This window comes from Lepus europaeus, chromosome X (assembly GCF_033115175.1).
Source record: "Lepus europaeus isolate LE1 chromosome X, mLepTim1.pri, whole genome shotgun sequence".
Classification (NCBI taxonomy): Eukaryota; Metazoa; Chordata; class Mammalia; order Lagomorpha; family Leporidae; genus Lepus; species Lepus europaeus.
Window position 1 is genome coordinate 99,986,939 of NC_084850.1, and position 25,131 is coordinate 100,012,069.

Genomic DNA, 25,131 nt, shown 5'->3' on the forward strand with positions numbered 1-25,131 from the left:
CACAAAAGAATGATGTTTGAGGTGATAAATGTGCTAATTACCTCCATCCGATCATTACACAATGTATACACCTCTCAAAATTTCACATTGTACCCTACGCATTTCTGCAATTATGTGTCTATTTTATAAAAAGAAAAAAGTATATAGAAAGAAATTCAGCTAAACCAGAAGGAAATCTGCAGACATTTGCAGCCCATGGTTTTTCCTGCTGGACAAAATGGCGGCCTCTAAGGGGAGCAAAAGATGTGAACCAAAATGACCCTTTAGTTAGATCTGACACCCAAGTCATATCACAATGTAGATGTTTGGTGCTGGGGGTGGGGAAAGCAGTAAAGTCCAAGAGATCAAGGTTCAAACCTCAGCTCTACTCCTCATTCTGACTTGGAACTAGTTACTTAGGCTCTCCAAGCCTCAACTTCTCCACTGCCTTCACAGGACCATAGCTCTGGGCACTAAAGGAGATAAGGCAGTAGAAAGATCTGGATCCTCAGTGATAGGGTAACCAGCAGTCTTGGTTAGCCTATGACTCTCCAGGTTTTAGTGCTGAGACTCCAGGGAAAACGAGAACAGTTGGTCACTCTATTACTCTTCCTTTTGGGTTAGCCCTTAGTCAGCTATATAGGGAGGATCCTAGCTATGGCATGAGCTCTTGCCTCCACAACAAGGATCAAGGAAGTCACAGAGTGGCGGGCATCTGGGTATCCCCTTTTAATGAGACAAGGAAATGGAGGCTCAGAGAGGTTAAGTGATTGGCCCAAGGTCACACAGCTAGTAAGTGTCGGAGCCAGTCTGTCTGCCTCCTGCCATGTCCAGAGGACCTTGGGGAATATAAAATTTGTAGTGAAGCCGTGGATTTGGCCTTTCTTAAAGTCTAAAGCACTAAGAGTTGTACTATAACCAAATCAAACATTGTTACTCTGAATCAACTTTGGCAAGCCTGTGTTAGGAAACGGCTTTCTTCCATCACTCCCACCTCCAAAGCAAAGAGAATAGATGTTCCAGGTTTGGGGACTGAAAGAGCCCCAAACAGAAATCCCCAGCTGTGTGCATAATGGGAGTCCAGTTTTCACTTAGGGAGTGATCATTCCCCAACTTGATCCAGCCTCCCTCAAGAGCAGCATGAGAAGTTAAAGCAGAAGAGCACCCAGCTGATAACAGGTGGTGATGTACATCATGCTGCTTGCCTACTCTTCAATTGGGTGGGGGTTGGAATTCAGTTTGGCTGTGTCAATTGGGGATCCTATTGCCAAGAAAGGATAAGGGATTCCCCAAAGCCACGTGCATCAAAAAATCCACTAAGTCAAAGGAAAACACACACAGCAGATAGTAGAAGCTTTGGGGACTTGGGAGGAACTTGGAAATGTCACAGCAGCAGTCGTACTTGTCTTTTCCCAATTAAGCTACAGGTAGAGTATTATATATATATATAGATAGATAGATAGATAGATAGATATAATTATGTATATAGTTATAATTATATATAGGAAGTTGAGTTGAGACCTTTTTGAGATATCTTATAGAATGTATTTTATAAGCATGAAATAAAGGAAATGCTGACTCTCACTCTATGTAATTAATTTATGCACCCTGAATTGTAGAGCATCAGGGTGAGAGGCTGCCTGTGCCAAGGTGTAGGAGTTTCTAGGAGTAATGGATTTTGGGACTGGCTTATCAAAAAGAATCGAAAATGAAACCAAACAGGGGTTTTCCAAAGCTCTGGGCTTCTCTCCAGGGTCTGCCATAATTTGGGCAGATATTCCGTGTGAATATTTTACAAGGACTTGAATTACGTGTGCTTTACAATTACACATTCCTGAATTTGAATGAAGTTAATTGACCTTTGCAGTGATTGAACTCAAGACAATAGACTCCCTAGAACCATAACTCATTGTCACTACAATACAGCCATCCTTGGGAGTAACGTACATAGAGACCACAGTGTTGTTTGGGTTTTAGTATTGGATAGATCTGGCAGGAAGGACTAGGAGGCCTGCCTACGTGTGTTCTGGTTTAAGAAGCATCAGGAGAAACATGGTATTTCAGTATGTACTAGGATTCTACAACTTTTCCTAACTTCACACTATCTGCAGCATCACAGACATTCCCACAGGAATGTGGAAGATTGCCCCAAGACGATTGCAGGTGTGTGCCATTTTATGAAACAGCCGTGAGCCTGTAAAAATGGCCACATAACAAGATACCCTAGATGGAGTCTAATTCCCCATTGCCTTTCAGAATGACATCAAAGGTACCTTCTTTGAGAAATATTTTAGCTCCAAGATAATGCAATATTTTTGAAAGTACAGAAAAAACATGGAGAGTCTTATTTGAGAGAGAAATTTTCAAGTTCCTTGATAATGTCGTGGGGGGGTCAAGCCCCTTAAACTAAGTTCAGAATGTCTTTCATGTGAAAGAACTGAGTTAGAAGATGGCTTCACTACCTATTTCAGAGGACCACAGGAATAATAAATGTAAAAGCACTGTATTGCAAAGTGTTGTATGCTTTTGAAGTCTATTTTTTCTTCTAGTCAATCTTGGACAGTCATTTAAAAAAAAAAACACACACACAGAGAACTCCCCTCTTGTCCATCATAGATTGTTAGACCTTTAGAAGAATAAGGATTACCATTTGCCTCTTGGAGAGAAGCTCATTAACAGTTGGAGAATTGAGTTGAGCATTCAGAACTGTTCACAGAACACCCTTTTATTCCTAGCTATCAGTGGTCTTGCCTTTCAGACAAAGGTCTAGCTGGGGTGGGGTATGCATTCACATACAAACTAATTAAGCAGGCACTCCTAGTTTCCTTGTCACAGAGAGAGGAAGCACCGAGTCCACCAGCATTTTGTAATTATGGCTCCTCGAACAAAGTAGCAGAAAATGCTCAAGCCTCAGATTTGCCTTTTGAGCATTAGAGGTGACACTCAGTCTGGTTGTGCTCATGGGACCATGTGATGTTATCTACAAAAGACCAGAAACTGGAAATCACTGTGCAAGCTCTCTTGGTGATAAACAACGGCTCTGCCTCTAATGTCTCTTTTACAGGATGTGTTTGCTTGTTTCTTCCAATTTTCTTCTTAGTCCTTGTTCCATCTAGAAGCCCCTAGCAAGTAAATGTTATTTTGCATGCACATATTTTATTGACTGGATGTAACCCATTGATTAATTTCTTAAGCTTCTGTTTCTTCATGCTGACTTTAGGGGGCTGTTTATTGGGTTTTTAAAGAAACAATAATTTCTTTAGTAGGAATTCGGTTAGTAGGCACGTTGTTATGAAGGGAACAGAGTTGAGAACGGAAAAGACTACAGTCCCTTCACCTTCTGTGAGACCCAGATTTGGTTATTTGTCCAAATTCATAGTTGATGACACATAGCCTGTGTTTACAATGTAAGAAATCTTATTACAGATTCTAACCTTTCTCCCTGCTATACAGAAATCACATCAACATTTTGTCCACTCTCAATGTGGTGATATATCTCACATGTCCAGACTCCTAACACACAAACTCTGAAGTCACACACTATCATCTCCTCTGACATGGCAGTAGCTATAATTCAGAAGTTACAAACTGGTTGCCTGTAAATCAGCCTTGGCCTGCATACATATTTTTAGGCACTAGTAAGTTTTTAATTTTTAATTAGTTGTTAACTAATTATAATTTCAAAATTATAAAAGTTTATATACACACAAAGACACCTAGATTTTCAGCTTGTCTTGAAAAATGGAACAAGCTGCACACTAATCAGTATTCATACCTGGCTGCCTAGAACTAAGTAACAACTGGGCTTGGGCTCTCCATTTCTCTACACTCTCTACTAGGTCTTATGATTTTATACTTAACAATTATCCTTCTATGGGCATTGAATAGACAGCCCTGTACTTAAAACTTGTGCATGAAAAGTGACCAGTTTAACATTATGAGACAGAGAGAAGATTATTGGGATTTGGCTTGTATACACAATGACAGGGTATATGGATCAATGGGCATCGTCTAGATAGAACTCCTCCTATGAACCAGAATGTAAAAATTTAGGGCAATGAACATGAAGGGCTCATGACTCTTTCAAATAATTTGCTGAACTGACATAACATTGTGTTTGACTATGTGAATTATCAGTTCCTCCCACTTTCAATCCTACCACCCATATCTTTGAGACAGGTAATGTGCCTGCAGTTTCTTTAGTTAGTCCATGGGCCTATCAAAGTTCACAATAGGAACTGAGAAAAGATAGATGAAGCATCCCATCCAAGGATCAATATACAAAGTCCTGCTTTTCTTGACTATGACAAATGTTAGGTAGGTTCATGGAATGAGAACTAAAGTTTTTCTTTTTTCTTTTTTTTTGACAGGCAGAATTAGACAGTGAGAGAGAGAGACAGAGAGAAAGGTCTTCCTTCCATTGGTTCACCCCCCAAATGGCCGCTACAGCTGGCGCGCTGTGCCGATCTGAAGCCAGGAGCCAGGTGCTTCCTCCTGGTCTCCCATGCGGGTGCAAGGCCCAAGCACGTGGGCCATCCTCCACTGCCTTCCTGGGCCACAGCAGAGAGCTGGACTGGGAGAGGAGCAACCGGGACATAATCCAGTGCCCCAACCGGGACTAGAGCCCGGGGTGCTGGCGCCACGGGCAGAGGATTAGCCAAATGAGCCACTGCGCAGGCCTAAAGGCTTTGATGACTTTCTAGGTACTTGGATGTCATTCATTAGTAGGGCACAGGTGAGTGTAGAAAAAGCGAACACTTTTTAAGTACCAGGAAGGGATATTAAAGAGTGATGATTACTTTTAAGGGTTGAGGGAAGGAAGTAGCTGGGTAGAAAAGACTAACTTCATCTTATTTCCAATCACCAGAGTCTAAGAATTTTCTGGAAGAACTGGAAGGCACAGGGCTCTAAGAATCTTCTAGAGGAGCAAATCTCTCTCCTCATTTCCTCATCACCTCCTCAGTCTATCATCCTACCCCTGAAAAGAACAGGAGGAGAAGGAAACAGCTGGTATGGTGGTTTAGGAGATGAGGGCAGTTGAAATTAAGAGAGGATGAAAGAGGCCTTTTGTAGCATTTTGGCTGGGGAAACCCAGCTTATAAATTATAAAGATGGAAAGAAATCAATAGATTTTTAATGTGTGACCCAAAGGTGCTTGTTTCCAGATGATCTGAAATTTAGTCTCTTGTATTAATATCCACAGTGTGAGTTATTTTATTAAGTTAGAATTAGTAATTCATTTGTGCTTAATAAATACCAAGGTTTATCTTCATTATTATCTCATTCAAGGTAATACTACTACATATGGTTCTGTCAATGCCCTCTTGCATCTTTTAACCTAGTGAAGAAGTTTACATACCTAAATCATTTTAGAATCACAGAGCTTACCTACTCCCTAAAATTAACATTCTCTCCCCATCACAGTTAACTTTGTCCTCTGGCTTCCAGAAGGATATTTGACTTATGATAGAAAATAAGTCGGTGGCAAAAGGTCAATTTGTTTTTTTTTTTAATGATTTATTTGTTTACTTGAAAGTCAGAGTTACACAGAGAGAGAGAGAGAGAGAGAGAGAGAGAGAGAGATCTTCCATCTGCTGGTTCACTCCCCAGATGGCCATAATAGCCAGAGCTGAGCTGATCCAAAGCCAGGAGCCAGGAGCTTCCACCAGGTCTCCCTCGAGGTTGCAGGGGCCCAAGCACTTGGGTCATCTTCCACTGCTTTCCCAGGCCACAGCAGAGAGCTGGACAGGAAGTGGAGCAGATGGGACTCGAACTGGTGCCCATATGAGATGCTAGCAGGTGGTAGCTTTACCCACTAAGCCACACCGCCAGCCCCAAAAGGTCGATTTGTACAGGCTGCCAACCCTGTTTTGGTGCCAAAGGAACATACATTTTGGATTGACAAGCCATAGGATCTGCTAGAGTAGTTTCAGGTTTGGCCTACAGTGTGTTCATGATAATAATGGTATAATTTGTTACTGCTAATAGTTATTTGTTTGGATGGTAGCTCTATATCCTCAGCACCCACTTCAGAAATCCTTTTCAATCTCCAATGGTAGACACACTTTGAAACTCTCCCCCCTTTCATACCTTCATACTTTGGGCATCAGCTATAAGAGATGGCCTTTCTAATCATCTCTTTCCTCTTACCTAACTCAGTCATTCCTCCCGAAAGCCAAAGTGTAGGCAGGGCTTTTGTTTGTTTTCTTTTTCAATGAATATTCGATGTATTCACACCAATGCCTGTGTTTATGTTCCATTAATGATTTTGACATTACTTTAATTAGTGTTTTACTGTTATAGCTACATACTAGTTTTTTTTTTCAAAAAGATTTATTTATTTATTTGAAAGTGAGAGTTACAGAGAGAGAGAGAGAGAGAGAGAGAGATCTTCTATCTGCTGGTTCACTCCCCAGATAGTTGCAATGGCCAGGGCTAAGCCAGGCCAAAGCCAGGAACCAGAAGCTTTTTCCAGGTCTCCCACGTGGGTACAGGGGCCCAAACACTTGAGTAATCTTCCACTGCTTTTCCCAGGTGCATTAATAGGGAGCTGGATCGAAAGTGGAGCAGCCAGAACTTCAACCGGCATCCATATGGGATACCAGTGTCTCAGGCAGTGGCTTTACATGCTACATCACAGTGCCAGATCCTGTATACTAGGTTTTATAAACAGCTAGCTTCCTCAGACTTATTTTTTCAGAATTTCCTTGCCTATTTCTTACGGTCCATTTGTTAAAAAATAATAAATAGAAGATGGCGGAATAGGAAGGGAGCACATTGATAGTTCCTCAAGACACACGTTAATATAAGTGGAGATACTGCAGGGTCAAGGAAGAGTAGGGGAAGAAACAGCAGAGGAAACTCTTCCGGAACTAGTGATTCACAGTGGACCTGCGTGGAGAGCGTGGGAGCCCAAGTTCGGGACACCAGCGGCAGAATCAACACACCAGCGCTGGAACGCGAGGTGAGCCGAACCTCAATAGCCCGAGACACCAGCAGGCAAGCGGAAAGAGGAGACTAGAGGGAACAAGGCTTGAAACTCCGTGGGGAAAAGTTCACCAGGCTAACTAGAAGAGAGAGAGGAAAAAAAAAAAGTGACCGATACGGACACGAGTTTCTCTCTCTCCGCTCACCTCTCAAAGGCGAGCAAGACAAAGAGCAGGCGCCATTTTGGAGATACATCATAAGCAGGGCGACCTCAGGTCTGCACCGGCCCTGAGCCTAGCAGAAAAACCTGACTTTGGGGGGAGGGGTGAAATAACAGGAGATTAGGATCTAACTTGGCAACCCAGTGGGAGACTGCAGGAGAATTGGAGCCCACACTGAGGGCAGCAGAGATTCCCTGTGTGGTCCTTGGGAAAGAGCTTCTAATCTCTGGCTCCTGTGGGTATATCATTTGCCTGCTAACTACCTCCAAGTACGTTCAGCTGTGTGGAATTACTTCCCTTTTGAATCAAAAAAAAAAAAAAAGGAAAGAGAGATTTACCACGCCTAACCTGGGAGTGTCATCTTTGACACACCCTCAGCCCTGAGGAACCAAACACAGCTCTCAGTCCACACTCATCTCAAGCCTCTAAGGCTCCACCGAAAGCAGACAGTCCACTTAATATAGAGCCATAGTGTAACAAGAAAAAACACCACAGTGAAGAAACCAAATATCTCCAACATGCCAAACAACAAATGCAAAAATCGAGGTAACAAGAACAAGGAAGACACTATGACGCCCCCAAATGAAAAAGACACCCCAATGCAAGATTATGAAGATGATGAGATAGAAGAAATGCAAGAAGCGGATCTCAAAAAATTGATAAGAACATTAAGAAGTTCTCAAAAACAAATTCTTGAACTACAGAAATCCTTCATGGACAAGATAGAAAATCTCTCTCGTGAAAGTGAAATATTAAGGAGGAATCAAAATGAAATGAAACAATTAGTGGAACAAGAAACTCTGATAGTGATGAGAAATCATAATGAAATGAAGAATTCAATAGATCAAATGACAAACACATTAGAGAGCCTTAAAAACAGAATGGGCGAAGCAGAAGAGAGAATATCGGACTTAGAAGACAGAGAACAGGAAAGGAAACGGGCAAACCAAAGAAAAGAAGAAGAAATCAGAAATCTAAAAAATATTGTCGGGAATCTACAGGATACTATTAAAAAACCCAACATTCGGGTTCTAGGAGTTCCTGAAGGCATGGAGAGGGAGAAAGGATTAGAAGGCATTTTCAGTGACATACTAGCAGAAAATTTCCCAGGTTTGGAGAAGGACAGAGGCATTTTAGTACAGGAAGCTTATAGAACCCCTAATAAACATGACCAAAAGAGATCCTCACCACGACATGTTGTAATCAAACTCACCACAGTGAAACACAAAGAAAAGATCCTAAAATGTGCAAGAGAGAAACGTCAGATTACTCTTAGAGGATCTCCAATTAGACTCACAGCAGACTTCTCATCAGAAACCCTACAAGCTAGAAGGGAATGGCGAGACATAGCCCAGGTACTAAGAGAGAAAAACTGCCAGCCCAGAATACTATATCCTGCAAAGCTCTCATTTGTGAATGAAGGTGAAATTAAGACTTTTCATAGCAAACAGAAACTGAAAGAATTTGTTGCCACTCATCCTGCCCTGCAAAAGATGCTTAAAGATGTGTTACACACAGAAACACAGAAACATGGTCACCAATATGAAAGAAGGTAAAGGAAGGAAACCTCACAGCAAAAGATCACAGGAAGCTCAATTTCTCTTTGACATAGAATTAAACTCTGATGCTCTGTTAAAGCAATGTGTTAAAGTAATCTATTATGTTCTCTTGATGTCTGTTAAATTCTAATTGTTCAAAAACAGCTGAATTTTTATTAAGAGCTATGGGTTATGTAAATATGTGCTTATTTTCAAAGATTTGAATAATCACCTTGTAACAAGATCAAATTTGTTCTATGAGTTTATAATTTTAAACATGGCGACTTAAAGTCTTTTGTCATCCACAGTTATATATGATGTGCTGCTCATAAAACTAAAGCGTTGTTGGTTCTCTGTGTAGCTGTCCTCCTATAGGTTCCTATGGACTTTTTCCAGCCACTTCCATTGTATTCAGTACTTTGGGATGGCTCTGTAAACAGATGAAGCCAATAATGTATTAACAGTACCAACTGAGAGAAAGTATGGTTAACTGAGGTTACTAAAAACAAAAAGCAATTCAAATCAATTGGCAATCTACAAAAAGAGTTAAAGATTTTAAAAGCTATTATTAAAAATGCTATATTGGTCTATTATGCTATGTTATATGTGTGTACATATTGTATGTCCACATGGGGAAATTTTATTAAGAGTTTTATTTTAAATGGCTTATAGATAAGATTTTCCATAAATTTAAGCTGCTAAAATCAATCAAAGATACATTTTAATTTGTGTGACCTGAATCTGTGTATCATATGTTTTAAACGTGTTGGTAGAAAGAAACTAAAAACATTTTATATGGCTGTGCTTAAGTTTACTGGTTAAACAAACTACACCATGTTAGATATTTAAGAGGTGTTTTCAAATACATGATTCTTAAAATTTATAGAAGGCATTGGACCTTCTGGTAAATGTTTTCTTAAGTTGTTATCTAATGGTTGAAATGGTTTGCTAAGTATTCATGTGATATTGCTATTGTCAGCAAGCGATCTAGGACTTGCTCCCTCATTTCTCTATTCTAAGCCCAACTTGTTCTTTCATTTCTCTATTCTCTTCAAGGTAGGAAACTAATTCTACTATGAAGGAATCTGTAGGACGCACAATTTAATCTTTAGACCTTATAAAAGAGATGGCTAACATTTCTCTGTAATAGCATAGCCAAAATAAGAACTTAAATAATAATCTCATAGCTAGATTCACTTCGCCATCAGCAAAGTATACAGTAAATAGAAAAAACCTCCCTTTCAGACAAAAGGGAAAGAAAGTTTTAAAGTGAGAATATAATTTTCCTCATGGGCATTGTCTACCTTAGAAAAACTACTACAGAACATGCCTGTGACTATAGACTTGTAGTTCAGGCCACCGAAGATTAGAGATGGGACACGGGCACCCCTTGACTTGCATCCTCTGGTCTGCTTTAACACAAACCAGGAGGAAAAGAAAGCTAGGCATCAGAAGCAATGGGTGGCAGGCCTATTAATGGCTGATCTGTACAGTGATCTGCCCTCAAGGAGACCCAACAGGCCAGTCCACCGCAGTGGCTTTCAATGTGGTAAGCCTGGGCTTCAGCAGAAGTCAGCTTGTGAAGAGCCCTGGCAGCTCTGCCAAGAGTTGGATCACTGGAAATGGACCTGCCCTGGAGTCAAAGGATGCCCAGGTCAGAGCCACAGATCTTATTGGCTCTAAGCTGAAAAGCCCTTCACTCAGCCCAACTTCCAAAGTGACCACTGCAGCTGAGGGGATGGTCAAGTAGGGTCAGCAACATTGCAGGCAGAACTGTAAATTTCTTGTTAGAGATGCCACCTGCCTTTACCTGGCCAGCTCTCCTCCCAGCCCAGCCAAGTCATGAAAGTCAACAGAGTGCCTTCCCCTAGGAGGTTCACACCTCCCTTAGGATATACCCCATGTGAAGAGATAGATAGGTCTGGGCCTCTTAACTTACAAGGCCTAAAGCCCACCAGATTATTATCAAGCCCCTTCTATCAGGTTCTATTTGCCTCTCAATCAGAAAACTTAATTGTAGCTTAGACAGTACCTTTCTTAGCTCCTCTAATAATGACTCTGTCCTTTGTTCTAGACCCTGTCTAACGTACTTGGGCCTCATTCCTTCGTAATCATAACCTCTACTCTACCACCAATGGCTCTACTCCCAACCTGTGTGTCCTGATGGTCCTCTTCCCCACTTAATGCTGTATAATTGTTCAAACCTGGTTAATGCCACTCTTGGGATCATTGGTTACTATCCTCACTCTGTCTTTTATGACCTTGTCTAAATATGATCAGAGTCGGCAAACTTGGAAGGCTTCCATAGCCTTGGCAACTCATGACGACAGCCTAGGGTGGTTACTGGCGCCATAAACTAGAGTGTCAATTTGTTGGGTCAACAACAGGAGCCACTGTGCACTTGCTCCTCATGTGGGATCTCTGTCCTTAATGTGCTGTACATTGTGATTTGATGCTATAACTAGTATTCAAACAGTATGTTTCACTTTGTGTTTCTATGTGAGTGCAAACTGTTGAAACCTTTATACTAAATTGATCTTCTGTATATAAAGAGAATTGAAAATGAATCTTGATGCAAATGGAAGGGGAGAGGGAGCGGGAGAGGGGAGGGTTGCGGGTGGGAGGGAAGTTATGGGAGGGGGAAGCCACTGTAATCCATAAGCTGTACACTGGAAATTTATATTCATTAAATAAAAGTTTAAAAAAATAATTAATAGATTTTTTAAGCAATTTTAAATTTATAGAAAAATTAAGTGGAAAGTAAAGAATGCTTCAGTGGATTCCCTCATCCCCTCCCAGTTTCTCCTAATATTAGCATCTTGCATTAGTGTGGTACATTTGTTACAACTGATGATCCAATATTGACACATTATTATTAACTAAAGTCTGTAGTTTGCCTTAGACTTCATTCTTTGGTCCATTCTATGAGTTTTTGACGAATGTGTAATGACATCCACTCACCATTACAATATCATACAGATCTTATTTAGACAAGACCATATTCAAAGTGGAAGTTCTCGCCTCCCTTCAGAGAAAGGTACCTCCTTTGATGGCCCATTCTTTCCACTGGGATCTCACTTACAGAGATCTTGCATTTAGGTCATTTTTTTTTTTTGCCAGAGTGTCTTGGTGTTCCATGCCTGTGAAACTCAAATGAGAGTTCTTGTTGCTCCATATCCTTGCCAGCATTTGGTGTTGTCATGTTTTGAATTTTAGCCATTCTAATAGGTGTGTAATGGTATTTCATCAATGTTTTATGATGTTTTAAATGTTTTCTTAAATTATTTTCTCAGTGGTTGCTCTATGGTTTACTATATATATATATATATATATATATATATATATATATATATAATCTTATCAGAATCCACTTCAAACTTATACTAACTTAGTTACAGTGAGATTTAGAAACCTTACTCCTATATAGTTTTGCTGTCTCTAATGGTCCTCTGGCTGGTGGAGCTTGACTGGGGTTCCTTGAGTTGGGGGTGGCTGTTGGCTTACTGGATATGGGCTCTGAATAGCTATGTTGGATGGTTTTCTGGAAAGAGGGTGTGGTTTAAAGTAAGAACTCAAAGAAAGAGGGGCATTTCTCTTTGTTGCTCATAGTAATATCATGAAAGAACCTGGCAAAGGCCTAAAATCTGAGTCCTCTCAGGCTCTCTTACTCACTGATTATAAAGTGACGGATCTTAATTTACTGGTCCATGGCTTGAAATGCCTGAGAAGCAGGTTCTTCTTTAAGGGAGAGTGCCTCTTAGAAGAGATTGGGAGCATGGAGTTCTGCAGATACCTGCCAGTCTGAGCTATAAGGCTTCAAACTGTAAATGGTGGGAGGGGGAAACATCCAACAAAAAACTGTAAAATGAGATGGCACAGAGACCATCATATATGACCAAATGAGAATAGTAATGGAAGCATGTAAAAATTGGAAGAGCAGAATAACTTGGGGAAAGGGTAGAAATAACGGGCGGTTTCACTAGTACAGAGTTTGAGCAATTAAAATTTTGAACTTAATCCTTTTACAGAAAGGTATAAATATGACCACCTAGGTCTCACAAAGACTTAGTGTGTAGGGATATATGACATAGCAGTGAGAAGGATAAGACATAGAGGATCAGATGCCATCATTGAGAGTATATACTATGAGCCAAAGAGAGGAAAGGAACAATACATACTTAGACAGTTGTTTTCTCATAGATGATTCAATTTCAATTTAAATATAATTTCTCCCTTTCCCTGCAACCTCCTCCCATCCCACAGATCATATTTTTCTTTTCATCTTGGCTCCTGGCATCATTCCTTTGTATGTCAGGAGTAGGACAATTAATCTTAAAACCCCTGTGAAGTTATCATGATGGCTCAGGTAAATCATAATTTCTCATGAATGGATTTATCAGTTGACATACGGAGTTTCTGTCCATTTGTACCACGTAATTGGCTAGAGAACTGAATAGAGTATAGAGGTGGGCGGGGCAAGTGAGAGTGGCAAAGAATTGTTTATATTAGAGTCTTTAACTCCAATGGCTGCTGGAGTCAGACATGCCACATGAAGGGGGGATCTGCTGCTAGGTGGAGGTGAGTAGTTTTCCCAAATGGCAATCTTACATGTTGGTCTGTATCCCCCAATGTACAATTATGGTGAAAATGGTAAGGAAACTCTATGCTTGGTTAGGATCAGTCTGTTCAGCAAGTAGCTGGAAAATCTGTGGTCAAATTCTGATATATGTAAAAAAAAAAGTAATTTTTTGAAGTTAGTTGTCTTTGGGTGTCCCTGTTTTCATGTGCTTCCTCCCTTCAGGAGGTCAGATCATGAGTACCCCAAAGGCCGGAGGCTTGTGAGCAGGGAAGAGACATGAGCCAATTTAATATTTTAAAAAAAGAACACTCTAAAAAATCTGAGAAATAGGTCCTGTCTAAAGCTACAACCTATAGGCTTCCAGAAAATCTACCTTTACTGAACTCTGCCTTTCCCCCTACCACTTGCTCTTCCATTAGGAATGTTGTTCATGTATCAATATATTCATGTCTCTCTCTTCTACCTCCTACCTCAAATAGAGACGTTCTCCATGTTTGTTGGGTCACATATCCTAAGAAACTTGAAACATGCATCATTCTGATTATGTTATCTGAGGGCCTGGTCTTCAGGCCTTCATCTTTGTTATCTATGCCTGGTCTTCAGGCCGCTTCTCAGGTATGTGACTGAGATTCAGTCTTTTAGATATCTAATCTTCCTATCTGATGGAACAAGTGATATTTTGCAAGTTGACATAATTAATCAGTACTATACTTTTGTCTTTTAGAAAATACTGAAGGAAGGACCTTTGCTGAAGAATTGTAACTCCCTCAAGAGATGGAAACTTAGATATTTTCTGATTCAAGGACAAAAACTCTACTTTGCACACCACCCTGCGGTAATGTATCAACTCAGTCTTGTCAATTGTGTCAGCTGGTGAGTGTCAGGAAATGTTTGCATGGGGAGATGGGTCAATAGGTAAAGACATGTTGGCAAACATCAGAGTATAAATTGAAATCTTCAACTCTTGCTTCATTGTGTCCTTTTGGCCCAAATGAGAGACCCATTTCCTTCTTTTCACTTCCTTCTTTCCTCCTCTCTCACAGATTACCCAGTTAGCATCTGCTCTCAGAACTAACTACATAACTTACTTTTATTCTGTGTTTGAAGCACCTTCTGGTTCCAACAGAAAACATAGCTTTTGGGGGTGCCAGTTTCCCCACTTACTCAACCATGTATGTAACACACTTACCGTGTACTTCTTATGAGTCTTGCTGAACACCCATGTATCATAGGTCCACTGGAATCTATACTCAGGGGCATCATGCGACAAGACATAGGGTGAACATGTGTATTGCATGTATTTCCTCTGCTCGTATGCATGATTCATTATCCCATTAGATTTCACTTATAAAACACAAGCTCAAAGATAAAATTATTAACAATTTCAAGATGGTAACAGCAGGTTATTAGACCAAAGTCGGGGGCCCTTCTGAACATGGAGCCCTGTTTTAACTGCACAAGTTGCATCCTGATGAAAGTATTCCTGTCTGTATCTGTAGTACCGATTTCCTGCTGCTGGGTGAGTAGTGTCTACGACAGCCAATGTGTAAGGAGATGCATGCCTTAAACTACATGCAACTAGCAACATAGTCAAAACTGACCACCCAACAGGGGTAACTATTTGCTCCACTAGGGTCCTAGCCCACATCGTCTTATCATCGCCTGCTATATATTTGAATCCTTCTGAACTGACCAACCCAAACCTTCCTTTAAATCTACATAACAGTTTTGGAAGAAGTTGTGTTTTGGTTTAGTTTTTTTGATTTGTCACATGGCATATCAACAAAAATCATGAATGCTTGTCCAGGTATTTGTGTATGTGTCTTTGTATTTGCCTTTTAAAGTCTTTTTGCCTCATTAACCAGATGGTTCCGTGTCCATCCCCCTCTTATATCTTTCCAGTTTGCGCACTTTGAAACAATTGATCTGTCTCAAGTAACCTTAGCCGAAAGCAGTTGTAGAAACCTTTGCCACAGTTTTTGTGTAAGTAATATTTGGAATGACTGACTGGGCAAGGGTGGAGGCTAGCTGGGAAGAAGGGTTGCCATGTTCACTTGTTGACTCTTTGGTGTTCAGGTTTTCCAAGTCTTCTTTGATCTTAAAATATGACTATTTGTGAAAACATTTTCTACTAGCCTATTATTGTGGGAGAAAGTGATACAGACTGGTATAAAGCTAAGCTGATTTCAGGGGCAAGGGGATATGTGACTATTAGAAAACCAGTCCTTCTGGTGAAAGTTATTCAGAAGAATATACCTGGGGGTGCTTTCTAGAGACTGCCAATATGTTATAGAAAATATCAGGATAATTTGATGAAATAGATAGGTATCTAAATTCAAGTGAAATCTAACCCCATGCTGTGATTACTGATGAGAGTACCTCAAAAAAGCAGAGGATTATCTAGAGTAGTATTCAGATCCTTGGTGTAGCTGATTTTCTGGCAACCTCACTTGAGTAATAGGTGGTGCATGGCTTCGTATTTAAGAGCCTGAGTTCTGGAACCAATGTATGTGAATTTCAATTCAGGCTTAGTTTTTTACCTGCTGGGTTGATGCTGAGCAAGTCATTTAATTCTCTCTGCCTTCGTTTTCCTGACTATGAAATGGGAAAAAATAACAATGCCCATCTCATGGGGTTGAAATGAAGATTGAAAGAAGTAGCATTTATAAAGTGTTTTAGACTAATTCCTGGAGCATAAATAGCATCATTAAAGTTTCCATTATTGCTATTATCATTGTTATTATTTTGGGCGGGTAAAGACTGAAAATGACTCTGGGAACTAGTACCTTATTTTCAAGAAGAGGCTTTGTTTGTGGTTAGTAGATCTCTCTGTCTACTTCCTAAGAGAGTTCACAGACTCTGGGGGGAAAAAGTATGGAGTGGGAACCAGCTAATAATGTGGCTTTTTGTCTAGGTTATCACACCACAACGAAAAGTCACCCTGGCAGCACCAAACCGAAAAGACATGGAAGAATGGATCAATGTCATTAAGACTGTCCAACAAGGAGAAATTCGTAAGGTAAGGGAAATAGTAGAGAATCACACAGCTTTTCATGTGTTAAAAAAAAGTCACCTTCCAAACAAGGAAATGATAGAATGGAAGCAGAAACCATCTGGCACAGAAATGTAGATAGAGGTCATTAAGAAACCTATTTAGAACTATTTCATTAATAAGTATAATTCACTTAGACTTTGCTAAGTATGTCATTTAGATATCTCTGTATATATCCACTTACTGTGTAGATGCCACTCTACACCCAATGGAGGAGGCATTCAAGAGGTATGTGGGAAACTAACTTAGATGTCCTTATGTTAGGAAAGTTGCAATTAGCAGTCTTGAGTCTGTGAATGACTATAGTAACAAATAAGGAAACTGAGACTGAGGAAGAGGAAGTAACCAGAACAAGGAAAAATAACCACGCAGTAGGAAAGCCAGGATTTGGAGCTAGGCTTTGTGACTTCAAACCTTATGTCCTCAACTTTTTATGCCATCCTGCCTATTTTCTGTCCAATACAAAAAAATGTAGGGGGAAAAGCAAGGAGCAGTCCCCCACCCCACTTCAAAGCTTAGCAGGATTCCTATTCTCCCTGGAAGTACCAAATCTCTGGCCATGTTTTCCGTCCACTCTCTTGTATACTTACCAGTTAGAAGTTATTTAAGTTCCAGGAGGGATAGGAGTTATGTCATTTACTCACCTAGAACACTGTCTAACACATAGTAGAGACTCAATAAATATTTGTTGAATTAGTAATATTTGTTGAATCCCAGGGCAATGCTAAAGAGTTTTGAGCAAAGTTCTGCTGTGAAGGTCTTAGAGATAAAGAGGACTAGGAATCCAACCTTTAAAAGAACCTGATATCTGAAATAGAAGCAAAGAGTTTGTTCAAAGGATTGTTCCAGGCATTTGGGATGTAGCAGTGTGCAATGTGCAGTGTGGCTTGGCAACGGTGGGGTTGAAAAATAAAGATAATGTCATTGAGGAGAGCTATTTACCCTCACTCTCCTATAACTTCTCAGGCTTTTTACACTTAGTCTCATAACTATACATTCTACTACCTATGATTATAGTGTGGAAATGATAATGTGGCTGACCTGGGGCCTCTCCATGTAAAATTAAGGCCTCTTTCAGACCCACAATGTATGTACTTAGTTGAAGGATCCTTTGCTTAGTATCTGATGAAGGTCTTTATATGAGTTAGCACTAGTATTCCATTCTTTGTTATTTTCTTTTTCCTTTCCTGATGGAGAAGCACATTCCTTCCCCTACAATGAGGTCACTATGGCACAGCAGTAGAGATAGACAGAAAGTTGTGAGTTCCTTGCTCCTCTCCCATCCTCACCCCTATGAACAAATGCATTACTTCTATTCAAGTCTGGATGCTTCTCATGGATCATAATATTTTCATTTTGGCATAAAGTGTCACATATGATAATATGAATTTTAATAATTGCCCAGGAAAACAAAAACTACTAGTGAATGTCATCAGAGAGTTGATGCACCATTCTTGAATCCATTGAATTAAACAGCTAGGTATTGGCTACCCAGCACAAAGTAGAAAGGCAAAAAAAAGTGCCTCTTTACTCACTTGGAAGAATTGAGTATCAGGTTGTAATCACAATCTCTATGGAGCTGCTCTAGTTGCCTAAATCTACTAAGAAACACTTTTCGCTGATAGTGAAATGTCTCCCTGCCAGCATCCTAGCAATTTGTCATGCTTGAGGCTTCAACAGTCAAATATACTTTCTCTTACATGTGCCTTATCTCTAACAGTCCTTTCTATTCTCTGTCACCACCAATCCTTGATAAATGGGGTGAGGAAAGATTAATCATGGACTTGATGGTCTATTAAAGTAGTGACAAAGTAATTGGATAACACATTAAAAATTAGTCAGTACATATTAATGAACCCTACTAGGTGCCCAGTTCTGTTTCATAGAGGTTTAAAAAGAAAGTGAATCCCTGGCTCCTGGCTTCAGTGAGCATTCTAGGTGGTTGAGGAAACAAGATATAGACAAAAGAAAAGGTAAATGACAATATTCAAGATAAATAGTATTCAGAGATATTACAAGGCAATGCTTGATTGACTGCCAAATGAATGAAACCAACAGTGAAGTGGTATGAGAATTCAGGCGAAGAAGAGAGATAAGTATAGGCCAGAGTCCCCTGGGGAAGAGTGAACAGAGGTGATATTTGAGTCTCACCTTGAAAGATGGTTAAAATTGTATTGGTGGCAATGGGCGGGGACAAGGGGAAGTCCTGAGTAGGAGAACTGTTATAAGCAAAAGCTGAGCAACAAGAAAACAGAACCTTTTTTTAGCAATATATTGTGAAAGGAGGAATCTTTCACTAGAAGAGTTTGGGAAAGTGAGTCCAAGAAGTATGTCTGGAGAGGTAGATTGGACCTGATTGTGTAGGGTTCACAATGCCAAGGTAAAGAATGAGGAAGGTCTGCAATATGATCAAAGTTCATTTTAAGGAGGATGGGAAAGAGAAGCTTTGGAAATAAGTATAAGATGCATTAGACAAAGGGGAGACCACAGGCCAGCAGTCCAGAGAGGAGACTATAGATTAAGTCAAGCAAACATAATTAAGCCCCTAGAATGAGGATAGGAAGGGAGGACAGATAGTAAGACACTGAGTTGGGGCCAAGTGAGAAATATAAGGAATACAAGGAAGAGAGAGGAGTCACAGTCAGGTGAAAGATTTGGGCTTGGAGGATTTTTTAAAATAATAATAATAATAAAGAGGCAATTGGCAGTACATTGCTACTTGGAAGACTACATTAAAAGGGTAGCTCTTTCTAATGGATTGTCATGGACCCACTGACTATGAGAATAGAAAGGGACTTTAAAAGTCATCTAGATTTCAGATTCTAGATTTTAGGGCATTTGGAGACCATAAATCAGGTAGCCTTTATTTAAGCTTATCCAAAGAGAGGGAACCAAGTTTCTTGCAAAGAAAAAAAGTTAATTCAATGTTTCTAAAACTCTAAGTTCCAGGAAGTTTTTCTTAGACTTTGACCCAGCAGAATAAAGAACTTACTAACATGCAATGCAGGAGTAGCATCAGCTGCCTCTTGAGATAAAAAGCTTCCTGTCATTGGAAATATTATAAGAAAAATATTTGAAAGTGCACTTGTCAGGATGTTGTACAGAAATTTAATTTTTCAGGTGGGCAAACTAGGTGAACTCCAGCACCTAGTTTCAAGTTAAAAGTATTTAATGTGAAAAGTTTATGATTTCAACATTCCATTAAGCATAAGAGAGATCTGGTTGAATTTTCTGAAATCAGTTCAATTTGGCAGAATTGAGATCCTAGCTCTTCTTAATTGATGCTCTTAGAAGGACACCTTAAATCCTGCCTAATTTATTCTCTTACTCCCCTAAGCCCCATCCTTTGCAATTAGGAGTAATAATACTAAGCTAAGGGCTGGAACTGTGGCTTAGAAGATCAAGCCACTGCCTGCGGTGCTGGCATCCCATATGGGCGCCAGTTTCAGTCCAGCTGCTCCACTTCCAATTCAGCTCCCTGCTAGCAGGCTTTGGAAAGCAGTAAAAGATGGCGTAAGTGCTTGGGCCCCTGAGACCCATGTGGGAAACCTGGAAGAAGCTCCTGGATCCTGGCTTTGGCCTGCCCCAGCCCCAGTCATTGAGGCCATTTGGAGAGTGAACCAGCAGATGGAAGAACTCTCCTCCTCTCTCTCTGTATCTCTGCCTTTCAAAGAAATACATAAATCTTTAAAAAGCAAACTAAGCTAGACAAGCAAATTATAGAAATTAAAAAATAGATTTAAAGCAACTAAATGACTCTCTAGCTCATGCATAATGTCTCCATGGCTAGTGGTTTGCCCAGGATTAATCCAGCTTAAATTTGACCCAGCACAATTATTTATTAATAGCTTGCCATTTCACTGTTAAGTGTCCTGATTTAGACAATATATTTACCCTAACAATGGCCAACCTGACAGATCCTAACTTTCTTCTATAGTGAAGTGATCTGAGGGCCTCTCACCAGGTCCCACCTCCTAAAGATTCCATCATTTCCTAATAGATCCACCCTAGGAATGTCAGCTTTAATACATGGGTCTTTGGGAGAAATCAAATTAACATCCAAACCATAGTCATTAGTAATGGTAAGCATTTTTTTTCATGTTCCTATTGACCATTTGTGTGCCTTCTTTTGAGAAATGTTTATTCAGGTAATTTGCCAAGTTTTTGTTATTTATTTTCTTGCTATTGAGTTGCTTGAGTTTTTTATATGTTTTGGATATTAACTCCTTATCAGATGTATGGTTGGCAAATATTTTCCCCCATTCTATAGGTTGTCTTTTCAACTTGTTATTTGTTTCCTTTGCTATGCTAAAGCTTTTTCCTTTGATGACATTCCATTTGTTTATGCTTCAACTTGTTGCCTGTACTTTTCAGGTTGTATAAAAAAATCATTACCCAGATGAATGTCATTGAGCTTTCCCTGTTTTCTTATTTTCTTAATGGAAGAGGTTTTTATTTGTAAAGAAGTGAACTTAACAACTGGTCTACAACATATTATTGAATATAATGAATCTTCCATCCAGACCCATACAGAGCAATGTTACAACAATATTCTATGTGAAAATGTGCAGGGAAGAAATGTGCAATTACAAACAAGTTTAAGCTGCAGAGTTTAAGATACTTTAATAGCTAATGTTGTCATCAACTAACATTTGAATGCTCAATTTTACTTCACTGAATAGAGAGACAGCAAATAGGAAAATCTAAAATTTATACACGTGCTACTCATAATATGAAAATGCTTTCTTTATTTAAAAAATACATCAAATGGGGGCCAGCTCTGTGGCGTAGTGGGCTGAGCCTCCGCTTGAAGCACTGACATCCCAAATGGATGCCAGTTTGTGTCCTGGCTGCTCCTCTTCCAATTCAGCTCCCTGGTAGTGCACCTGGGAAAGCAGTGGAGGATGACCCAAGTGCTTTGGGACTCTGCAGCCATGTGGAGGACCCGGGAGAATTTCCTGGCTCCTGGCTTTGGGTGGGCTCGGCTTCGGCCATTGTGGCCATTTGAGGAGTGAACCAGCACATGGAAGACCTCTCTCTCTCTCTCTGTCTTTCTCTCTCTCTCTCTCTGTATTGTGCCTCTCAAATAAATAAAATCTTTACAAAATTCATCAAGTGGACACCTTTTACATAGATCGTGGTGTGCTCTTATGCAAAATTAAATTCATTTTCAGGATAACCCCTATTTTCTTCCAATACTTTTATCATTTTGGATATTGTGTTTAAGTCTTTCATCCATTTTGAGTTCATTTTTGTATATGACATGAAACAGGTCTAATTTCTTTCTCCTGCATCAAGACATACAGTTTTCCTAACACCATTTATTGAAGAGACCCTTCTGTTCTCATTTGTTGTTTCTTGACAGCTCTGTCAAAACTCATTTGGTCACAAATGCACTGATTGATTTCTGGGTTTTTTATCCTGTTCCATTGGTTGATATGTCTGTTTTTAATCCAGTGCCACATGGTTTTCACTATAATTGCTTTACAGTATGTTTTTTAAAAATTTATTTATTTATTTGAAAGTCAGAGTTACACAGAAAGAGAAGGAGAGGCAGAGAGAGAGAGAGAGAGAGAGAGAGAGAGAGAGAGAGAGAGGTCTTCCATCCGCTGGTTCACTCCCAATTGGCTGCAATGGCCAGAGCTCTGCTGATATGAAGCCAGGAGCCAGGAGCTTCTTCCAGGTCTCCCACAGGGGTGCAGGGGCCCAAGGACTTGGGCCATCTTCTACTGCTTTCCCAGGCCATAGCACAGAGCTGGATAGGAAGTGGAGCAGCCAGGACTTGAACAGGTGCTCATATGGAATGCTGACACTGCAGGTGGTGGCTTTACCCGCTATGCCACAGCACCAGCCCCTTACAATATGTTTTGAAATCAGGCAGTATGATGCCTGATTTTGTCCTTTTTGTTCAAGATTATTTGGGTTATTTGAAGGTTTTAAAAATATTTTATTTACTATTTTTAGATAGCATTTTAAATTTAAATGATAGTCAAAGGCCTATTGGTTTCACTAATTAAAGAGTTCAACAAATGAAAAGTAAAGAAGACCATAATCCAGTAGGAAAATAGGCAAGGGCTATACACAATAATCATAGGAAAAGGTGTTCAACTCTCATCATATAAAATCAATTTTAAAGTAGTCACAAAGTCATTTAAACTCTGGTAGCATATAATTCCTATCAGTTTGTTTGACAAATATTTTTATTCTTTTTATATAAATTTGTTTAATGATTTGGAAAACAGGATTATAAAAAGAAGGAGAGACAGAGACCTTCCATCTGATGGTTCACTGCCCAAATTGCCACAGGCCTGGCTGAGGCCAGGAGCTGGGAACTCCAACCGACTCTCTCACGTTGGCGCAGGGGCTCAAGGACTTGGGCCATCCTCTGACCATTAGCAGGGAGCTGGATTAGAAGTGTAGTAGCCAGGACATGAACCGACACCCATTTGGGATGCCACTGGCATTGCAGGTTGTGGCTTACCTCACAATGCCACAACTGCAGTCCCTGTTTGAAAGATTTAAAACAAAGTTCAGCAAAACACTGTATTTGCAGCAAAACTCATATACTCAGAAATTTCCTTTATTTCTTTTTTCTTAATTTTAGCTCCCACATACAAGGGAGAATATGTGATATTTGTCGTTCTGTGTCTGAATTATTTCACTCAACACGATGTCCTTCAGTTCCTACCATTTTGCTACAAGTGATAAAATTTCATTATTTTTATAATTGAATATTTCATTGTATTGTGTGCATATATATTCTTTATCCATTCATCTGATGGTGAACACCACAGTTGATTCCATATTTTGGCTTTTGTGAGCAGTGCTGCTATAAACATGGTAGTGCAGGTATCTCTTTGATAAAATGAGTTCATATCTTGTGGGTATATAAACCCAGTAGCAGAATTGCTGGAACATATTTCTAGTTCTTTTTTTTTTTTTTTTAGAAAATTTCATACTGTTTTTCGCAGTGGCTGCACTAATTTACATTCTCCACATCTTCACTAGCATTTGTTGTTGCCTTTTGGATAATAGCCATTGTGCTGTTTTAATTATGGTAGCTTTGTTGTATGCTTTGAAATCAGGTATTGTGGGGAGCCAATGCTGTAATGTAGTAGGTTAATCCTCCACTTGCAGTACCAGTATCCCATATGGGCACCGATTCTAGTTCTGGCTGCTTTTCTACAGATCCAGGTCTCTGCTGTGGCCTGAGAAGGCAGTAGAGAATGGCCCAAGTCCTTGGGTCCTTGTACCCACGTAGGAGACCTGGAAGAAGCTCCTGGCTCCTGGCTTCAGATCAGTACAGCTCTGGCTAATTTCAGGACTATATTGAATAACAATGGTGATAGTAATCTTCCTTGTCTGGTTCTGGATCTCAGTGGGAATGCTTCCATCTTTTCCCCATTCAATGGGACACTGGCCATGGGTTTCTCATAAATTGCCTTGATGGTGTTGAGGAATGTTCCTTCCATACCCAATTTGCTTAGAGTTTTCATCATGAAAGGGTTTTGTATTTTATCAAATGCTTTCTATGCATCTATTGAGATAATCATATGATTTTTGTTCTTCAGTTTGTTAATGTGATGTATCGCACTGATTTGCTAACGTTGAACTATCCCTGCATACCGGGGATAAATCCCACTTGGTCTGTGTGAATGATCTTTCTGATGTGTTGTTGGATTTGATTGGCTAGAATTTTGTTGAGGATTTTTATGTTTATGCTCATCAGGGAAACTGGTCTGTAGTTCTCTTTCTCTGTTGTCTTTTTCAGGCTTAGAAATTATGGTGATGTTGACTTTGAAGAAAGAATTTGGGAGGATTCCCTCCCTTTCAATTGTTTTGAATAGCTTGAGAAGAATTGGAGTTAGTTCCACTTTAAATATCTGGCAGAATTCAGCAGTAAAGCCATCTTGTCCTGTACTTTTCTTTGTTGGGAGGGTCTTTATTAGGGATTCAATTTTTGTGTTGGTTATGGGTGTGTTTAGGTTTTCTCTGTCTTCATGGTTCAATTTAGGTAGGTTGTATGTGTCCAGGAATCTATCCATTTCTTCTATGTTTCCCAGTTTGTTGGCATACAGCTCTTTGTAGTGGTTTCTGATCATTATTTTTATTTCTGTTGTGTCTGTAGTTACATTCCCTTTTTCACCTCTAAGCTTATTATTTGTGTCTTCTGTCTTCTTTCTTTGGGTCAATGGTGCATCAATTTTGTTTACTTTTTCAAAAAAACAGCTTTTCGTTTTGCTGATCTTTTGCATTGTTTTTTTGGTTTCTTCTCTAATTTTAATTATTTCTTTTCTCTTACTAGTTTTGGAGCAGGTTGAAGCCAGTAGCTTCTCCTGGGTCTCCTATGTGGATGTCAGGGGCCCAAACACTTGGGCCATCTTCTTCTGCTTTTCCCAGATCATCATCAGGGAGCTGGATCAGAAGTAGAGTACACGGGACTTGAACACTTACCCATATGGGATGCCAGTGTTGCAGGAGGCACTTAACTTCCTACACCACAATGCCAGCCCCTGATCTGAGGAAAACCTAACAGGAGCACAGGAACTTTGTTGGATCTCTGTTCTGTCACTATGGTTGGTCACAGAGAGGTGTTTTCTCCATGGATAATAGCTGACCTGAAATTGCTTTCTAGGCTGGGGAAACTAATTGCAAACACCAGAACTTAGTTTTATCACGCTACACTGCTAGGGTTGGGCAGGCCCAGGTGCTCACTCTGTGGATTGACTGCTAATCCACAGTTGCCTCTTGGACTACAGACATCTTAAAAAGAGTACTTGGTTGTCTAGGGGAAACTGGCTAGGAATTTAAGCATGGAAGGCTTGTGGAGATGTT

The 25,131-nt window shown here is 40.0% G+C and overlaps 1 protein-coding gene across 1 annotated transcript in view; it reads left to right on the plus strand.

Annotated features, from left to right (window-relative positions):
• Positions 1-25,131, plus strand: part of DGKK (diacylglycerol kinase kappa) — a 108,952-nt gene that overhangs the window by 41,330 nt on the left and 42,491 nt on the right. Inside the window, exons 2-4 of the mRNA XM_062184297.1 lie at positions 13,969-14,079; positions 15,147-15,227; positions 16,159-16,263. Coding sequence (XP_062040281.1) covers positions 13,969-14,079; positions 15,147-15,227; positions 16,159-16,263 — 297 coding nt within the window. The remainder of the gene's footprint in view (positions 1-13,968; positions 14,080-15,146; positions 15,228-16,158; positions 16,264-25,131) is intronic.